Source organism: Tubulanus polymorphus, chromosome 6 (genome assembly GCF_964204645.1).
Source record: "Tubulanus polymorphus chromosome 6, tnTubPoly1.2, whole genome shotgun sequence".
Lineage (NCBI taxonomy): Eukaryota > Metazoa > Nemertea > Palaeonemertea > Tubulaniformes > Tubulanidae > Tubulanus > Tubulanus polymorphus.
The window spans coordinates 7,813,558-7,831,701 of NC_134030.1; the positions used below are offsets into that span (position 1 = coordinate 7,813,558).

General features: G+C 38.7%; 1 protein-coding gene across 1 annotated transcript; it reads left to right on the forward strand.

The window, feature by feature from the left end:
• Window positions 1–1,479: 1,479 nt before the first annotated feature.
• Window positions 1,480–15,434, forward strand: LOC141906736 (uncharacterized). Its single transcript, XM_074796044.1, has 28 exons — window positions 1,480–1,613; window positions 1,765–1,841; window positions 3,097–3,195; window positions 3,319–3,392; window positions 3,486–3,578; window positions 4,311–4,433; window positions 4,702–4,800; window positions 4,894–5,016; window positions 5,187–5,309; window positions 5,747–5,869; window positions 6,006–6,128; window positions 6,257–6,382; window positions 6,631–6,753; window positions 6,866–6,988; window positions 7,073–7,195; window positions 7,395–7,517; window positions 7,591–7,710; window positions 7,853–7,975; window positions 8,128–8,250; window positions 8,339–8,464; window positions 8,595–9,837; window positions 9,928–10,051; window positions 10,137–10,293; window positions 10,389–14,213; window positions 14,324–14,434; window positions 14,644–14,675; window positions 14,762–14,825; window positions 14,945–15,434. Exons 2-28 carry the CDS (start codon window positions 1,774–1,776, stop codon window positions 15,094–15,096), a joined length of 7,866 nt encoding a protein of 2,621 aa, XP_074652145.1. The 5' UTR covers window positions 1,480–1,613; window positions 1,765–1,773; the 3' UTR covers window positions 15,097–15,434.
• The last annotated feature ends 2,710 nt before the right edge of the window (window positions 15,435–18,144 follow it).

Sequence of the window (18,144 nt, forward strand, 5' to 3'; positions counted from 1 at the left end):
GGTAATAGTACTATCAAAATTTGAGAAAATAAGCTAAAAGTTAATAATATATGTGATGATATGTGATATGTTAATGATATGTGAAAATAAAATGATGTAAAAAATGTATATCAGATTGATTACTTAATCCTACGCTTTCCAGAGTATTTGGCCAGGTTTATCTCTGGTTTTAGTGCGGGGAGCCATGGACAATTGAGTCCATGGTTGGGCCATAGACTTTTTTGTTTTTTTCTATGGTTGGACCATGGGCGTAAACTCTCGTTTATAGTTTATACGCCTATGGTGGTTGGACTAGTTGTTTCTGAAAGTCCACGTGTTTGAGGAGCTTACATTATAATTCCTCGAGCATGGCATTTTTTATAAATGTTGTATGAGAATGAATATGATTGATTTTAAAATTTGTCATTCATTTAGTTAAGTTTTGATATAGCAAATCCTGGATTGAGGCCTATTGTTTAACTAGAGATAAACTGATTTAATGAAGAAATTAAATCGATTTAAAGAGTTAAACCTGAAACTCCTGTGTTTCATTCTCGCAATCTACTTCTTTTTTTCAACCGAAAAAATAATCCCACCAACTGGTCTGCCGACAAGCCTAGATGCGATTATATCAATAGCACAAAACCATACGCTCCGACACTGGCCCGTTGACGGTTGTTGACGCTCAACTCGCAACTGGCAAATACATTGTACTAAAGCAACTGGCAATGTTGTTTCAGTGCGTCCATATAAAGAGGTTCCGCTGTATAATTTTCTACCTAGTAACACCACCTAGTGGCCGGCGACGTAAATAAAAAACCGAATAAGCGCTAGTATATTATATATAGTGAATGAATTAATACTCCTAAATCGTGTAGAATGGCGAGAGTAAAAAAGAGAATGAATTAATACTCACGAATCGATGCTACAACCTACTGACCGGAAATGTATCGTACCGCCGTTTTTTTGTTTTATAGGTTGCGCAAGCGCACATGAAAATAAGAATCTTATTTTAATCTTTAATGAATAAACGTAGTCCTGATTTGTCGTCTAAAATTTACATCGGAATTCAGCTTCGCGGGCTCTGGGGTTTTTTAACACCAAAAATCCTGATATGCTAAGTTTGTTTTATTTTGTATAAACTGCAATAAAAGATTTTTCTCACTTCGTCGATCTTTCCGTCGTTAAGAGATTTATTCATTGTCTTTCGAGGCGTCGACAAAAACCTCTTTAATCCTATTTGAGTCAAGGAAAAGGGATTTCCAGCGCCTTCACGGCTGAAAACATTCAGACAAAGCTTGCGAAATGCGTCTTACATTGTCTTACAAACTCCAAAGCAAACATATTCGAACAATGCGCGCATTCAAATTGCACGCCGAAAAAAGACTCCGGGAATGACCTGGCACCTATATCCGTACTGGGTTTTCCCAGTACGGCAATGACGCGTTTTAAGATAGTACTGTATAAAGCATACAAGTGTTAGTCGACAGTTAGTTGTAAACCGGACACGATCCGGTTCGTAAGCGCGCTGCCAGCTTATTGAAAATAACATATCACATATACCGCCATGAAATAATTAGGCATAAGCAGAGAAACCGGGAAAAACGAAATAAAAGAAACATAGAAAAGAAAATGTAAGTATTTGTAAAACTTCTCTAAGTTTGCAGAATATTCTTCTAGGCATTTGATTGTGCTTAAAATGTTGTCAATGTCTTTTTACAAATAAAATGATTTATTTCATTCGTCTAAATTTCTAAATCCGAAATTTATTATGTTGTTTGTTAGAAAGAAAATATGAAGATCGCAGAATTTATAATTGTTACTTCCGTCGTACTAACTGGACTTATTGATTTAGTATCAAGGTAGGTAAAAGCCTTTTATTTGAATATGAATATTCTTTTGATAAAAACATTTTTTTTTTCAATAAGAACGAATTTTTGGCGATGAAAATACGTAAAGTAAACACGATTCTTGTATGATTATGGAGATTGTTGTAATTGTAATTGTAATTGTTTACTACTAGAAACTGGGTCTAGTTCATAGGTCAATGGTTAGAGTAAACCAGTGGATAGTTGACATAGTGACAACTAAAAGTTCTTTGAATAACTGGCCCCAGTGGTGGATTGTGAGACTTGTTTTTTAGTGCCCTTCTCTATTTTGTCGGCAAAGATAGTTGATGCATTTCAGTGCCGTAGTACCCCTAATATTGCCTTTGTGGCCATCAAAGACAGTGTCCTTTCGGGACGTGACAAGTTCTTCAAAATTGGCCTCTGGATCACTCCTGAATATTTCTTCAATCTATGGTGATTTAATTTTTTTCTCATCGCGAAAATTATGCATATCTGATGAGATCTTTTAATGTTTTAGTTTGAAATTTCTCCCTGAAACACTGTTTGTTCAATATGAGTAAAACGCGCACAGGCAACAAAGGTTTTCTATGACTAACAGCAGACTACAATAAGTATATCCTCTTCAACGTACAATTCCGGTTGCGACCTCGTATAAATACCACGCTTGTCCTAAATAGCTCGTTTTTGAAAACAAAAATATTTATCGCGAACGATGATGCTTTATTTTCGCAAACATTAAAATTCCTATTTGTCCCCTAGCTACTCGTTTCCAGTAATTCGGCAACATGATAGGGGCCGCAAATTAGAATATCACCGGACAAAATTGGAATAATGCGGATGCGACCGCAAATCGATACCTGGTTATACATTGTTATGAAACCGGATATCATTTTGACAGCACTGATTCTATGAATGGTATATAATAAAAAACTATAATTTGAATAGGATTTCAAACACAATGCTAAACGGATCGTGATTTTTGAAAAATACTTTTGTAACGTAATTATGCCCGCAGTAAGGGTCGTTTTTCGAAAACCGAATAAAGCGGACATTTTTGGTTTCAAATGAACCCAAGTCAGACTAAACGTGGTTACGGATATTATTGTCTCCTCTCATTCCAAATTAGTTGAACATAAAGCATTTGAAAGTGACTCTTATTCTTTTGACAAAATACACCTTATTTTGCAATCGATGATCCCCGGGTATTTGTTTTTCAATGATTTTAGCGACACTATTTCTCCATTGCATGTGTTTTTTTTTATCGCAGTAAAACGTGTTCGTACGGCTGTCAGGAGGCCTACCAGGTCCGAGAGAGATACACGGAAAAATGTGGAAAATTTGGCTGGAGGCGTTGCACAAGATACAGGTATATATACACGAACTGTACAGTCTTTCACATTCCACAGTCGTTTCAATATGTGCACGGTTATTTTATTGATATTAACAGTCGTAACATCTCAGACTTTTGAATTGGAACATTTTTTTGCAGAACGGTAACTCGCTATCGTCCATCTACCTGTTATAAATGCTGTGACGGTTGGGCCGGTAGCGGTTGTAATACGCGTAAGTTTATCTACACGTGTCCATTCATTTCAATTGAGCATCAATTTCATAGAATTTACATTTATGCGTAATGTGTCTAAACACAATTTTCAGCTCTCTGCCCGCAAGGATGCCAAGGACGTGGTTCGTGTAGTCAACCTGGAGTTTGTGCTTGTCATACGGGATATTCACCGCCGCGTTGTAACGGTAACATCTTATTAATACCGATAATATAATAATGATAATAATATATCAATTTCCACTAAATATTACAATACATCATTATACGTTATAAAAAATGAAGTTAAATGAAATACTTTCGCAGTTTGAATATTTGTGCTCGTCGATTAAAAAGATGATTATCAGTTTGATCTAAACAGGTCCGCATTCTTTTTCATCGCAGCAAATCTTATATTATACGATTCAATTCGGAGGCACTTCTAGATAAAAGGTTTCTTAGAATCAAGTATTTCCGTCTTGTACGTATTGTCTGACGCAGGTGATAGCCTGTTATTATTGAAGTGGCTATAAATGTCCTATTGATATTTATCAGCCCGTCCTTGTACTGACATAATTACGATTAAGCTGTGATAATAAACTAAGTTGAATAATAAGTCACGATGGTTGATACGTAAATACTTATTTTCAAGAAATATGTATTTCGTTCATTGAAATATGACATCGGCTATATACGATTCAACGAATTTTGCCCCTTACACCTTTTTTACCCGGAGCCCCCTAATTCTCGAACATATATGATCTCAGAGATAAATCTCTTGTGGAGTTCGTAATCAGTTTATATCTATGTTATCCCTGTACAATAGCGTGGACGGTAAATGATGAGTCAATGTGAATGAATAATGAGCACGGGCGGGTTCTGTAGATTTCTGTTCTTCTCATCAATAATTCGTTCATTGAAAAGCTTTTGTTTTTTTTCAGACATAAACGAATGCGCACAAAATAACGGTGGCTGTCAATATCGATGTGTCAACACTGTCGGTAGCTTCGACTGTAAATGTCAAACCGGATTTCAACTGAAATCTGACAGGCGGACTTGTACACGTAAATATGCATTCGTTATTCGAGCGTTGTATTGAATAATACCAATTAGTATTCGTTTGTGAGAACGTTTTTCCGTATTGCCAGCCAGTATCATAAATACTTGCTTCCTCGAGATACTACACTAAACTATCTATCTTATACACAGTCTATAAGGAGGAATTCAGTCTCAATATTCAAGTGCTTTTCGGACTGCGTGAACTGTGTCATCATTAAGTTTATTGGTGATAAGCGAAATACATTAAAAACGCATTTGACCTATCTTTCATAGCGGTGTGTTTTTCATCGACGACATGTCCTAACGGCGGAAAATGTGAGAGACCAAATTACTGCTCTTGTCCGGTCGGATTCAGCCAACCAAAATGCGAAGGTAAAAGAATTATCAAATTCTATAAACGAATCTTCTTACACTATACATGTCTGTCGTAGAGATTTCCATGTCATTTTTTCCTGCTCTTCGTAGATATCAACGAGTGTTCAAAAAATAACGGCGGATGTCAGCATACTTGTATCAACAACCTTGGCTCGTTTAAATGCGCTTGTAAACCAGGCTATCTGCTGCAGTCAGACGGCAAAACATGCATCGGTACGAGTTCAGTTACATCAAACTAGGACACATTATTCAACCACTACCATTGTAGCTGTAAACAAGTGATAAAACATACAAATATTCGATAGATGAGGAAAATTATTGTACATTACTGTTAGATATAATGATCCTAATGAAAATATGTTGTATATCATTTTCGTTATCAGATATAAACGAATGTGACTCGTATAATGGAGGATGCAACCATATTTGTACAAACACGCCTGGTAGTTACGAGTGCTCGTGCAATTCCGGGTTCCAACTCGATACAGACGAACGAACTTGTCTGGGTACGTAATTTCTCGGGGAGCTACAACGATCTTCCCTCCTATCATGGTTATCACCATTATGATGTTTTAAATCAAGTCATGTTAAAAAGTAGCTTCATCACGTAAAACGAGTTTACTTGATGAACCTACTTTTTACATACTAGCAGCGAAAGCTCGTACCTCAAATATATCTAGTTTCAAATACTATTTCTCTTAACGGTTACCGCTTCAAATATCATTAGATCCCTTTCTTTCTTTCAACTCGACACAGACAAACGAACTTGTCTGGGTATATATTTTCTCAGGGATCTGCAACGATCTTTCCTCCTACCATGGCGATTGTGCCATTAAGGGCCCACGTCTTGAAATGCAAAAATCCATTCTTTTCAAAACTAATTCTAATCTTTCATTTATCTCAATGTCATGTTTTAAGTATCAGTGTATCTTGATTCATATAGATATCGACGAATGTCTGGCCGATAACGGAAACTGCGCGCAAATCTGCAACAACAGCATTGGGTCGTACTCGTGTCAGTGTCGGGATGGATATACATTAGACCCGGACGAAAAAGGTTGTACAGGTAACTATCAACAAAACTCGTGTCGGAAAAAGGGTACAAGGATACCGGCTACGCCCGTAAGCGGGAATCTGAAAAATTATATCTGAAATTATATAGAAAATGGATTTTGTATTCAATGAATATCCGTGTTCGATAGATATCGACGAATGTTTAGTGGAAAACGGCGGATGTTCCAATACGTGTGTAAATACAAACGGATCTTACCACTGCGTCTGTCCAAGCGGCTTCAGGTTAGATGAAACCGAACGCGTATGTCAGGGTGAGTATGCTATTTGAGTTTTAGATTGCTTTTACAATCATACACGGAACCAATGTCCTAAAACTTAATTTTCTCGATGATCATTACTCAAAACTGGCGTTTAATCTCTTTGAAAAACGCATTTTCAGATATCGATGAGTGTAAAGAATTAAACGGGGGTTGTGCACACGACTGTCGTAATTCTATCGGTTCATACTCGTGTCATTGTCGCACTGGATACCGTCTGAATGATGTTGACAGAAGATCATGCGATGGTAGGTGTAAAAATTGTCAAAATATGTCCAGTTTTCTCATAACTGTTAAAGAGGAAAACTTCATAATTGCCTTGAAATGTTGATCTGGCGTTTTATCCATAGATGTTTATCTTTCGGCTTGTTTTACCTTAGTCTGAGACGATTGGACAAAATTAATCCAAGCTCCCTCCTCTTTCAATCATATCCTGTCGAAAATCCAATTAGTATCCGTATATGATATTATTATTTGTAAATTGAAAACCTCCTAGATATTGATGAATGCGCTACAGAAAACGGAGGGTGTAATCAAATCTGCACAAACAGTCGCGGGTCTTACACTTGTTCCTGTAATGAAGGATATATCCTTAGAGACGACCGTACGACATGTGAAGGTACAAAGCCATTTACGCATTGATGATATTGATTTAAACTATCAATATATTCTATGAATATGTATGTTCATACGAATCGAAATTAAAAGTTTTGCCAAAAATTTTTTTTCAGATATAGACGAATGCAAAGTTTTTAACGGTGGCTGTGAACAAATATGCAAAAACCTGCCCGGATCATTCCTTTGTAAATGTCAGCCTGAACTCATCCTTAGCGAAGATAAGCAGACTTGTGTTGGTAAGTTGGTCAAAAATGTCTTGTGCAAAAAAAACTGAAACAAACGGTAGTGTGTTCTCTACATTTTATGTTAAATCTTTTTAGAAAAGGATTTTTGCGCTGATAATAACGGTGGATGTCAACATACCTGTACCCGCATAAGTGGAGGACGTACGTGTTCCTGTAATATAGGCTACGAGCTGCAACCTGATGCCAAAACATGTTCAGGTGAGAATAGTAGCCATTTACTTTCTTTGCATATCGGAAAAATGTTCACGTCTCAAGTGGTCACGATGTCCCTGGGTCCAGTTCCACAGTTCCGAGTTAAGCTTTAACTCCGAGTAAACTCATCGAAAATGAACTAGCTCCAATTCCTTTTTTGACCTATTACTATCTAAAATAACGTTTATTCTTGTACATTTACCAGACAAGAACGAATGTTTAGAAGAAAATGGCGGTTGCTCTGACGTATGCATTAACAAAGACGGCTCATATCAATGCCAATGTAAAAATGGCTTTGCTCTTGACGATGACAAGAGGACATGTAAAGGTATGTATTTCGCTCGATCATAATCATTGTGACGTATATTGCCAACTTTCCTGATTATTCACTACGGTTACAGATGTCGACGAATGTTTGACTGGTAATGGTGGTTGCACCCAGCAGTGTGAAAATACAGTCGGTTCGTTCAAATGTAGCTGTCGCAAAGGTTTCCACTTGAAAGGGACATCTGATTGTGAAGGTAAATGAAGTATTTAACTATGATTTCGTATTGTATCTAGGGAAACATGTAGATAGTGTTAAAGGTGTTTATTACTATCCCGCTCGAAAATCCTGAACGCATTTCCGCGATGCTCAGTGCTTTTGATACTCTTTCCATACAGATATAAATGAATGTCTCGTCAATCTGGGTTCTTGTGAAGAACAGTGCACGAATACGGTGGGAAGTTATATTTGTAGTTGTTCAGGAAATAAGACACTGGACTCAAACGGTAGAACCTGTTCAGGTAAGAAAGATCGATGTGGTTGATAATCATTTATTTTCATTCATCCGTTATTGATTCATTAGTGCAGGAACGATTACAATTATAACATAATTAGTAGTGGAATGTATGAAGATGTTGACACCTTGTGACATTGCAATGAACGTTTATTATAGATGGAGATGCTTGCATTGGGGTCACTGTGTGCCAGCATAAGTGTGTTTCCGAACATGGAAAATGGCACTGCGATTGTAATGAAGGTTATCAACTCAATACTGCTGACCAAAAATCATGTTCCGGTAAGACATTCCTGTAAGTCCATTAATTGATATCAACATAGACATCTTAATAAATCCCTTAATCATTATTGTATGTTTTGTATTGAAGACATAAATGAATGCGCGACCAACAATGGGAACTGCAGTGAACTTTGTATAAACGAACCTGGCAGCTTTAGGTGTGACTGTAACATAACAGGGCAACAACTTAATCCCGATAAACGGACATGTAAAGGTAAGACATATTCAAATCGAATTGCTTAGGACGTTTCTTCTATTCTATTGTTAGCATGTATTCGTTTCGATTCCATGGCTCCCAATTCATTAATCTAATATGCATGTTAAATTATCAATAATTGTTTCAGATCTCTGCAATCCGAATCCTTGTCTTCACAAAGGCGTATGCACTATTGCCGAAGACACATTCAATTGTAGCTGCCCAACTGGTTTCACTGGTACTACATGTCACCGAGGGTTGGTGACCGTAGATATGCCTGATGTTGTAAACAGCGATACTCCAAGTCAAATGATCGTTCACGCTAAGCCGAATAAACAGTTAATCGTTAGACCTGTTGGAAAGAATCTGATATTTTCACCAATTGAAGCTGTAATCAAATACCCCAAAACCTCGGCCATATTCAACGTCATGTCAAAGGCGCAAGGGAAGCATCCGCTGGATTTGATTCTCTCCGGAATAGACTCACCGATATTTGGACTCGCTCCTGGGTTAGGAGAGCTGGTACTTCTTGCAGGCGATGTTTTTACACGCTTACGACTTCCGAGAAAAACTCTACCCAAAGGATGCTTTAAGATCGACATAGCAAAGTGTCCAGATGGCACGAAAAAACTGACATTTTCCCTGTCCTCAAGTTCACCGTGGTATCGTCTGAAATCGAATCCTAACGTATTGTTTACATTCGGAATCGTGTTTGCCGAAAGCGGAAAATTAGCAATACCAGTATCATTAATCGGTCTACAAGTAGACGAATCGAACAACGGATTCAAAATGGCATTTGCTAGTTCGAATCTGAAAGCAGACGATGGCCATGAAGTACCGGTACCCGACAGAGAAAACTGCTTAGAGATCCCACTGTCTTCGAAGGATATTCGCGAGCTCATGTACAGCAATGCGTTTGCTCGACAGTATTTGTTGTCGCTGTACGAACACCTGCCAGCTTGGATACGTCTGACAGAGAAAGACATGCCTCTTTTGACAGTCGCTGATATGAAAGCAGACCTCATGCTCGGCAAAGACACACAGAAGCTGTTATCTTGTCAAGGGGCCCCAATCCACGATGATCGCTACTACAGCGTTTTCCAATTCCAATCTGGTGCTTCGATGTCCATTCTGAACAAAACAGTGAATCTTTTTTCACCATTGAAAGGCAAGAAATTTTGTCTTATTGTCGACATATGCAAAGATGCCGCCCGCACCGTGGTACTAATGCTTCCACCAGGATCGCGTGATATCTTAGACGGCCTTGATATAACTAACGGATTGAAAATCAAGGTCAAAGGAATTGGCCTCAGTCTGACGAGAGACTTAGCGGTGCGACTTCGACCTAAGAGTGTTCGAGTTTGGACCGGTGATGAAATAATTCCTTATCCGTAAGATTTTTTTTTGTTATGACCAGTCTTATTAGTATTTTCGCCCTATTACAAAATTTTCACAGAGGCTTTCTCTATGCACACTTTCAGTGTTGATCCATCTGCTAGCCTTTGGTTGGCCGGAGAATTCATCTATCAGAGAAATGAGTCCTCTACGCAAATCGCAGCAAATGCCGACAGCCAATTTTACGCCGTGATACCATCGCCTAAAACAGTACGTGAAACCTCTCCTCTGATTTATCAATACATTATAGCATTATATTCAATTACATTCAATATAATATCATATTCTTTCGTAGCTTCTGACGCACGTGTTTTTACAAGAATGGCACAGCTATCTAAAACTCGACGCCGTACTGAACGTGACTGTGAATTTCAAGCTGTTTGAAAAACCTCGCTCGCTGCATTTCCCATCAGCTGCTGTACTCGACTCATCGATGTACGCCTCGATCGGTGGTATGTAGAATGAGACGTTCTAAGATGATCGGAGATGAGTTGTTTATTGAATCAATAATGACTCATATAACTTCTATCGTCTACTTCTGTTTCAGGGCTGGCTGAGAGAAAGATGTGCGCCCCCAGAGCCAATCCTTCGGGCATTTTCTTCGCCATGGAACTTGAAGTGAACCCCTTCAGTTTCATTCCAGTCATCGGGGAGTTTGCCGTCACCAATCGCCACATCGCCTATGCATTTTTAACGTACGATCCTCGTAATGCAATACTGACAGCAAAACCGATCAACATAGGCCGCGATATCCTCGATCTGAAGACAAGAGCATCGCGTATAGCGAAGTCCATTAAAGACCACGCCAAACAACTGGTGGCTGAAGCGACCGCTGCTGGAAAACAGTTCTACGACAAATTTGAGAACCATGTCGATATGCTAGAGGCAAATCTATCGAAAATGGTGGAAGAAATCAGTTTTTTCAATCTGCCTAAGCTTAGTGATGCACTTGCCTTAATCCGTCAATTTGTGAAGGACGTGGAGTTATCGTTTGAACATTTCACGGATGCACTTAAGATGCCGATCAAAACGGCTATAGAAGGTGTCATCAATTCGATCAAATGGGAAGTAGCAGACGTTAAGTACAAAGTTGAAATGTTGCAGAGGAGAATCATGCAGCAGGTGACCGACGTGGTGAACAAAAAGTCTGGCTGGGGTTTGAAATATCGAACAACAATCGAAGTGTTCAGTATTGAATTTGGGGCGATGGATTTAGAAGTGGTGTACTCGACGAATTTCCTCGGTGAATGCAGCCGTTACAAAAGAGTCTACGAGCTTCTGAAAGGTGAACCAGCACTACGAGGTCTCGCCATATTCCACATTAGATTACAGATATATTGGTGGCTTAGTGTAAATGTTGGTGGCGGTTTTGAATTGGCGATGGGAACTGAAAGTAAAAATTTCATCATCCGTTTCGCCGGTCGTTTGAAAATATTTGAAGTGATCCGCTCAGAAGTAGACGTGTACATCAGTAAGGCTGGGCTCACCACTGGTGCAGAATTGAAAGCATGGGATCTGTTTCGAGTTCGGTTGATCATCAGTTCTACGGTAAATGTTCCATGGAAGAAGATAAATGTAAGAGCTGAAGTCTGGTTTTTGCCCGGTGGCGACAACTCCTTCGAAGGAAGTCTTTCTGAGGCGATAATCGACGTTGCTAAAAGGATTGGAAATGAAGCTAACAAGAGATTGACACAGGCGCAAGAAATCTTCGATATAGCGGTTGCGAAGTTGTCCAAAGCTCAGAAATGGCTCGATAAGAAAAAAGCCGAAATGGATAAAGCGAAGAAAGTGTTCGATTCTGCCGTTAACGAATTGAAACGACTTGAACGGAAAGTTGAAGATCTGAAGCGACCGTTTGAGAAAGCCATGTCTAAGCTTGAGAGTGCACAGAATAAAGTGAATAGGATTTGCCGAATCAGGAGTTGTAAGCGGATCTGTATTCCAGGATTTAAATGTCGCAAAAAGTGCATTAAGAAGTGGAGAATCAGAATTTGTTATCCAAGATGTTCTAAAAGTAGCTGTATGATAAGCATTCCGAATGTAGTGTGTTTAACGGCTAATGCAGCCTGCAGAGTCGTCCGGAAAGCAGCCTACCTTGCACTGGGCGTAGCGAAACTTACCGTTCGTGGAATTATAGGCACCATGGACGTCGCAAGAGCTGGAGTACGCGTTACTGCTTTTGCCGTAGACAAGTCCAGAGTTATAGTAGATGTAGCTAAACTTCCGTTAGATCTGGCAAAAGTGTCGCTAGAAGCAGTCAAAGTTTCGTTCAAAGCGAGTAAAGTTGCACTTGAAGGCGTAAAAGAGGTTGTTAAAGGCGCTATAAAAGTGTTTATATTTATTACGAAGAATCTGCCGATAGACGTGAAAAAATGTGGGTTCTCTGCTCAACTATCCATCATGGACCAGTACGTGTTCGATGTTTCGTGTGAGTTGAATATCTTTAAAACTGGCTGGCATACAGCAAGATTTCGCGTCAATTTCAAGAATCCAGTTGCGACCATTTGGGAGGCTGCGCGTGGAATGGTCAAGGGCCTCGTAAACGTTTTAAAAATCGGAAAACGCCGCAAACGAGATTTGTTATTCCGAGCAAGCATGCAGATAAATCGAGTCCGTCGCAGCGTTGAAGATGATTCGGGCTTCGAAGATCTTTTGACGAATAAAACTTTACCGTTTACTGACACTGCATTTGATAAGAATACATCGACTGGTAATGAAAAAGCGGAGGATTTGAAGGCGACGGATTTACGTATTGCTTATTTCAGAAATAGATGCAAACAAGTTACTGAGGTCGATTCGTACCTCTCATCTGTGGTTGCATTCCTGAACGGAATCTCAAAAGAGATAGTCACTGATCTGGAGAATTCGACAACGCCAACCACGCCGGCACCAACTGATGAGCAACCGACGCAGGCGGTTACTCTTGAATCACTCGGTATCAACACGACGGAAGCGATAGAAAAATTCAATATGACACGCGAAGAGCTTGATGCTATGCTACAAGAGGCATTGGAAAGTGAAGAGATAGCGGCTACACAAAATATGTCGGACTCATTAGCATCTGAAACAGGCGATGATCCGAATCAATCGGATAACTATCCGTTACTAGATTCGTGGAAAGCAGAAATGGAAAACGTGACCAGTGATCGGTATTCGACATCCGTGTGCAAAGGATTCGCCGATTGTGTCTTGGTGAAATTTGGAGAACTGTACGATTTATATTCTGGAGTTGATTCGCGATTAAAAGATCGAGCAAACCAGGCAAAACTTATCATCCCAGAAGTAGAAGAAATGCTCCTACACTTGCTGAATACAAATCTGAGCATGACAGTTACTGAAATATACAACTCAACGTCAAAGATCCTCGAGTTTTTGGATGAGTTGAGAGCTACAAATCCATTTTGTGTGGAACCTCCGCAGATCAAGGTATCTCCTCGTTCTAAGGTAGTTCTTGAGGGTGCACCGTTGGTGTTGAGTTGTCGTGCTTCAGATGGTATTGTCTGGCTCAAAGATGGTATCGTTCTTAATACAACTGCTGATGATCTGCGTATAGAAAAAGCAAGTACTGACGACACCGGTAATTATCAATGCCAAACTGGTAATATCGTGGCAAATATTACTTCAGTTGTTGCTGCTGTTACCATAGAAAATCCACCGACTATAACTAGACAACCTCCGGTATCAGTTTCTGTTCCCGAAGGGTTCGAACCTGCAGTGAAACTGGATTGCGGTCTAACCGGCATACCAAAACCTGCGATAAAATGGTGCATTTCGAATAACGAAGACATTAATCGTCGTTGTATCGAAAGCACTGGCGATCTGGTCATTAAGAAGCCTTCGTTTAAGGATTCCGGTATGTACTGGTGTGAAGCCCGGAACATTCACGGTAATGTTACTTCAAGAAGATCGACGGTAGTAGTGCGAAAAATACTGTTAGGCTCTCCGGCAGCAAAGATGACGTTTGGATACTTCTTGAAGACATCGGGGGCAAGGTGGAAACGATCATTGACCAACGAGCAAATATTGCACCGCGCTTTCGCTACGTCGATTATCAGCAACGTAGCCGTGCCAGGCGTCAAACTGGAATTACTAAACAACAACCTTACGATGAGCTACCAACTTCTTAAGCCGATTCCTGACATGACCGGTAATTCGATAAGTTACGCTAATCTGTCCGTTACATTCGAAAACGCGCGCACGGCGATGCGTTCGGCTATTGACAATTTGAGAAAAGCTGTAGAGAATGAAGATGTGACAGCCACGTTTCCACAGAAGACATACGTTGCTGATCGTAGCACACTCGTCATGTCTGACGTATGGACGTACTGCCGGGCAGGATATGAACAAAGCAATCATCAAGTGTACCTCTGCGGTAGGTAAAATGCATGGTTATCTTCCCATTCCGTATATCCGCTACGTTAGTTACGATACTTCGCTTATATTAGTGAACGTATTTAAATTGGTCATCTTTTGTTTTTGTAGAGGCGTGCCCCGTCGGGCAGTATCGCGCAGATGAGATGCCAACGTGTAGAAAATGCCCCGACGGTACATCCACTAAAGATCAAGCGTCGTCCTCATTAACATCGTGTCAAGGTATACTTAGCCCTAGAGAGAAGCAAAGGTTTTGATTAAGCTATTAAATGGATAAGAATAATTATGATCCGTGAAATATATCACATTGACGGCTTTTAGTCATCAGTGGAGATATTTGGTGTATATAGTCAAGATGTTTTGGTACACATTGGAATGAACAAACAATTTCGATTCAGAACTTAACTGTTTCTGTACGTATATCTTTTCAGATCCCAGCAAGATATGTTGTCCAAATGGATCGGTATGTGCCTGTTATTCCTTCTCTGTAATTATTTTTTTTTCAAAACCAATAGATGAATTTGTATTTCTTTATGTTTCTTTATATAGAATATAGCACTTTACATTGGCCTTGGTTTAGGATTTGGATTGCTGTTAATGTTAACTATTATTGGTAAGCATGATTAGATGCGGTTTATATGACGTATTGTCGGTGTGATTGCAATCATCACGTTTGAACTGAGAAATTGCACGTAGGATGCTATATAAAGATATTTAATTATACTTTTCCAGGAACTGTGGCGTTTGTACTGAGGAGACGTCACAACAAAACTCGACATTTGTCATTCACAAACGAAACGCAAGAACAACCGACTATCATGAACAACCCTACGTACGAAGCGACGAACTTCGAACTTACCGAATCAAAAACAACCGACTTTTAGTACGATAATCCATGATAAACTCTACATATATTATTCCAGAGTATTTTACACATCGACCAAAGTTTTATTTGTACATATTTTAAGTAAACGGATTTGATCTCTAGGAGAAAACATTGTGCTTATTTTCAAATCAGACACTTAGCAGCTCACTTTAATTCGATGGAGCTTTAAAGACATCAAGTCCAGTAAAGAATTCGTATATACATCATTCGCAATGACATCATACGACTATATACATACCGTAACATTGTACCATCCTGATGAAAATATTTCATTTTCTGTTGTGTATTTATAAGAAATTGTGTGATATGTAAATAAATATATAATTTTTTAGTATCGAAAGCGATATGATTGTTTCGTAGTATGGATTTCATTTCACGCCATCCTCGCCATTTCACGTTCCCTTTATTTACGCTGAACATTTTAGGCAACCACATTGCGATGGTTCCATGTAAGAAAATTTAACATATCCAGGAATATTGTTTCCTAGCCTGTCCAAACACCCCTCTAAATTCACTGACCGCTTCACTATCTCGTGTTCACGACAACAGAGGCAACGCTGTGGAAATGGAATAAAAGATGATGGATATGTTAAAGGATCATCCATTTTCGGGACACGTATAATCATAGTTTTGTGAGCCGAGAAATTTCCAAGAACGCAGGATTTTAAAAAAACCATTCATGATTACTTACCTTTCTGAAACCAGAGTGATGAGTAACACTTGGCCAGACCTGTGACACGCAGCGTCCTTCGCACTTTTTTACTGCCACTGTACCAATACAACTGACCGGAATTTCGACGCCGTTTTGCGGATGCATGATTATTTTCGGTACTGAGATCTCGGTGTCCATCAATAGACAGGATCCACGTTCACGAGACGCTAGTACCACTCCTACTAACAACACCGACATTGAGCAGACGATTAGCTGAGATACCAATGTCATCGTGGATTCTGTAATATACTAATTTTCATCAGTTTAAAGCGGCCCACGAGAATGTAAAAATGATATTATAAAATATATTCGAATACAGTTTGTGTATCCTCAAATTTGCGATATCGATTGTAAATCATTGAAATGAGCGAAAAGATAAAACGTTGAATTTAAAGGAAAATATTGTGGAATATTGAATCTATCCACGTGTACGCGTATTGTCAACATGTGTGACATTCATTGGCCGTCAAATTGGTGACTTTCTACTTCAGTTATTCACTCAGGCTTGACGGCCATTATTACACTGTGACACACTGTCTATCGATGATGCGTTATTTTTTATGTTCGTTAAATACTCAAACCTAAGACTTATGAATATTGATCTACAAGTTCACGAAGTATTTTTTGTCTTGTGAAACACTTGAATTTAGTCAATCTTCCGTTGCGAATCCTATCAAGAAAATATGTACGATATAATTTGAAAAACCATTTGACAACCATAGAGACAGACCATAACAACTCGTTCAACTCGTCCCCGCTTATGACAATGATTAGTTCTGATACTTAATCCTAATCGCCATGACTTTCATACGCCGAGGACTTGATGTAATTAATGAATAATGTAACAGCGTTCTATACTAGTCTACGACTGTTAACCTCAACTGATTTTTCAATCGAGGATTTAGTTTCCCGTTTTAACTTGAAAACCACTCCCTTCTGCAGAAATCCTAGATTTGTCCTTTGTAAGTGTATCTCGCCTATATTAGATGATAGGTAAAAATGATACTTTAGTAGTTATGTCACCATTGTGTTGATCGCTATCGTATAAAGAGAATCGTAACGAGAGAAATCCCACAATAACGAAGCCAAGATTGAACAATTCTATATCAGAATGATTGTATTTGAGGAGCGACGTTCATCATCATTCACGGATATTGTGTATCTTCTCGTCTAAAGAGAATCGTTTACTTTCCGTCGTAAATAATTGATTGTAAAACCGAAACGGGCAATTAACAAGTCCACAATGGATATGGTTACCACAATGGATATGGTTACCGAGTCAGAGGATCTTTTATGGATTCAGCAATTACTTGCAAGGCGCTGCTATTTCACCGTATTTAGCTCGCTAGTTCATTTGGTTTTTTTCTTGTATTAGTTTTGTTTACTTCTTAAAACATTTATTTATTGGTGTTCATCATTTTCTTGTCTATGAATAAATAGATGATTTTGGATTTAGGTATGTGTTCTAAGTTCGCATTCTCCTCGTAAAATTGCCCTTCCAAGTACATTCATGTAAACGATGGAGTACACTGAATTTATTAGTTTCTGACATGATATGGACATATCGTTCATTGATTTGATTTTATTTTATTTTATTTTCATGTAAAATTTTTACAGAATTAATGGATAAACCAATACATTAAAATTGTAATAATATTAGATGAGGGACTGCTTTGAAGCAATAGTTAGCTTATACAAGAAAGCAGCCCTAGAAAAGAAGATATATAAGATGAAATGAAAAAGAGTAGAAAAACGACATAATACCGATCATAATACAACGTATTGACATTAAAAGACAAAAGAATGATTGAGATTGAACATATGTCCCTTAACGATTTAGATTACGCGGTAATCTGTCGTAGAATTGAATCAAACGAATTGAGTAATCATATCATTCATGTGTGACATGTAAAAAAAGCTATAAGGAGATGTTATATTTTTCTTTGTAAATTAAGATCTAAATATGAATATAATATAATAGAATTCACATATCAGTTGCATATCGGCTTATGATATTCATAAATGTTATGCATACTATACATAATGTGACATTCAAATGAATTTAAAAAGCTATCATACTGAGAATCATACAGAAACAATACGCAAACTTCTACGACAACACGCAAGACGATATCATTTTTACCTGTTCGAGGAGATCTTCTTTGTCCTCCTTTGTTAGCTTTGGCAGAGTGGCTGTGTGTATGTCCGTGCGCGTGTAAGGTATGTCTGACGATAAGTGTGTTCTGTTACCGACGCCGTGTGACCAATAGATACGCCGCATTGGCATTGAAGGACTTCAATGTTTTATCCAAACAGTTGTACTAAAACAATCGC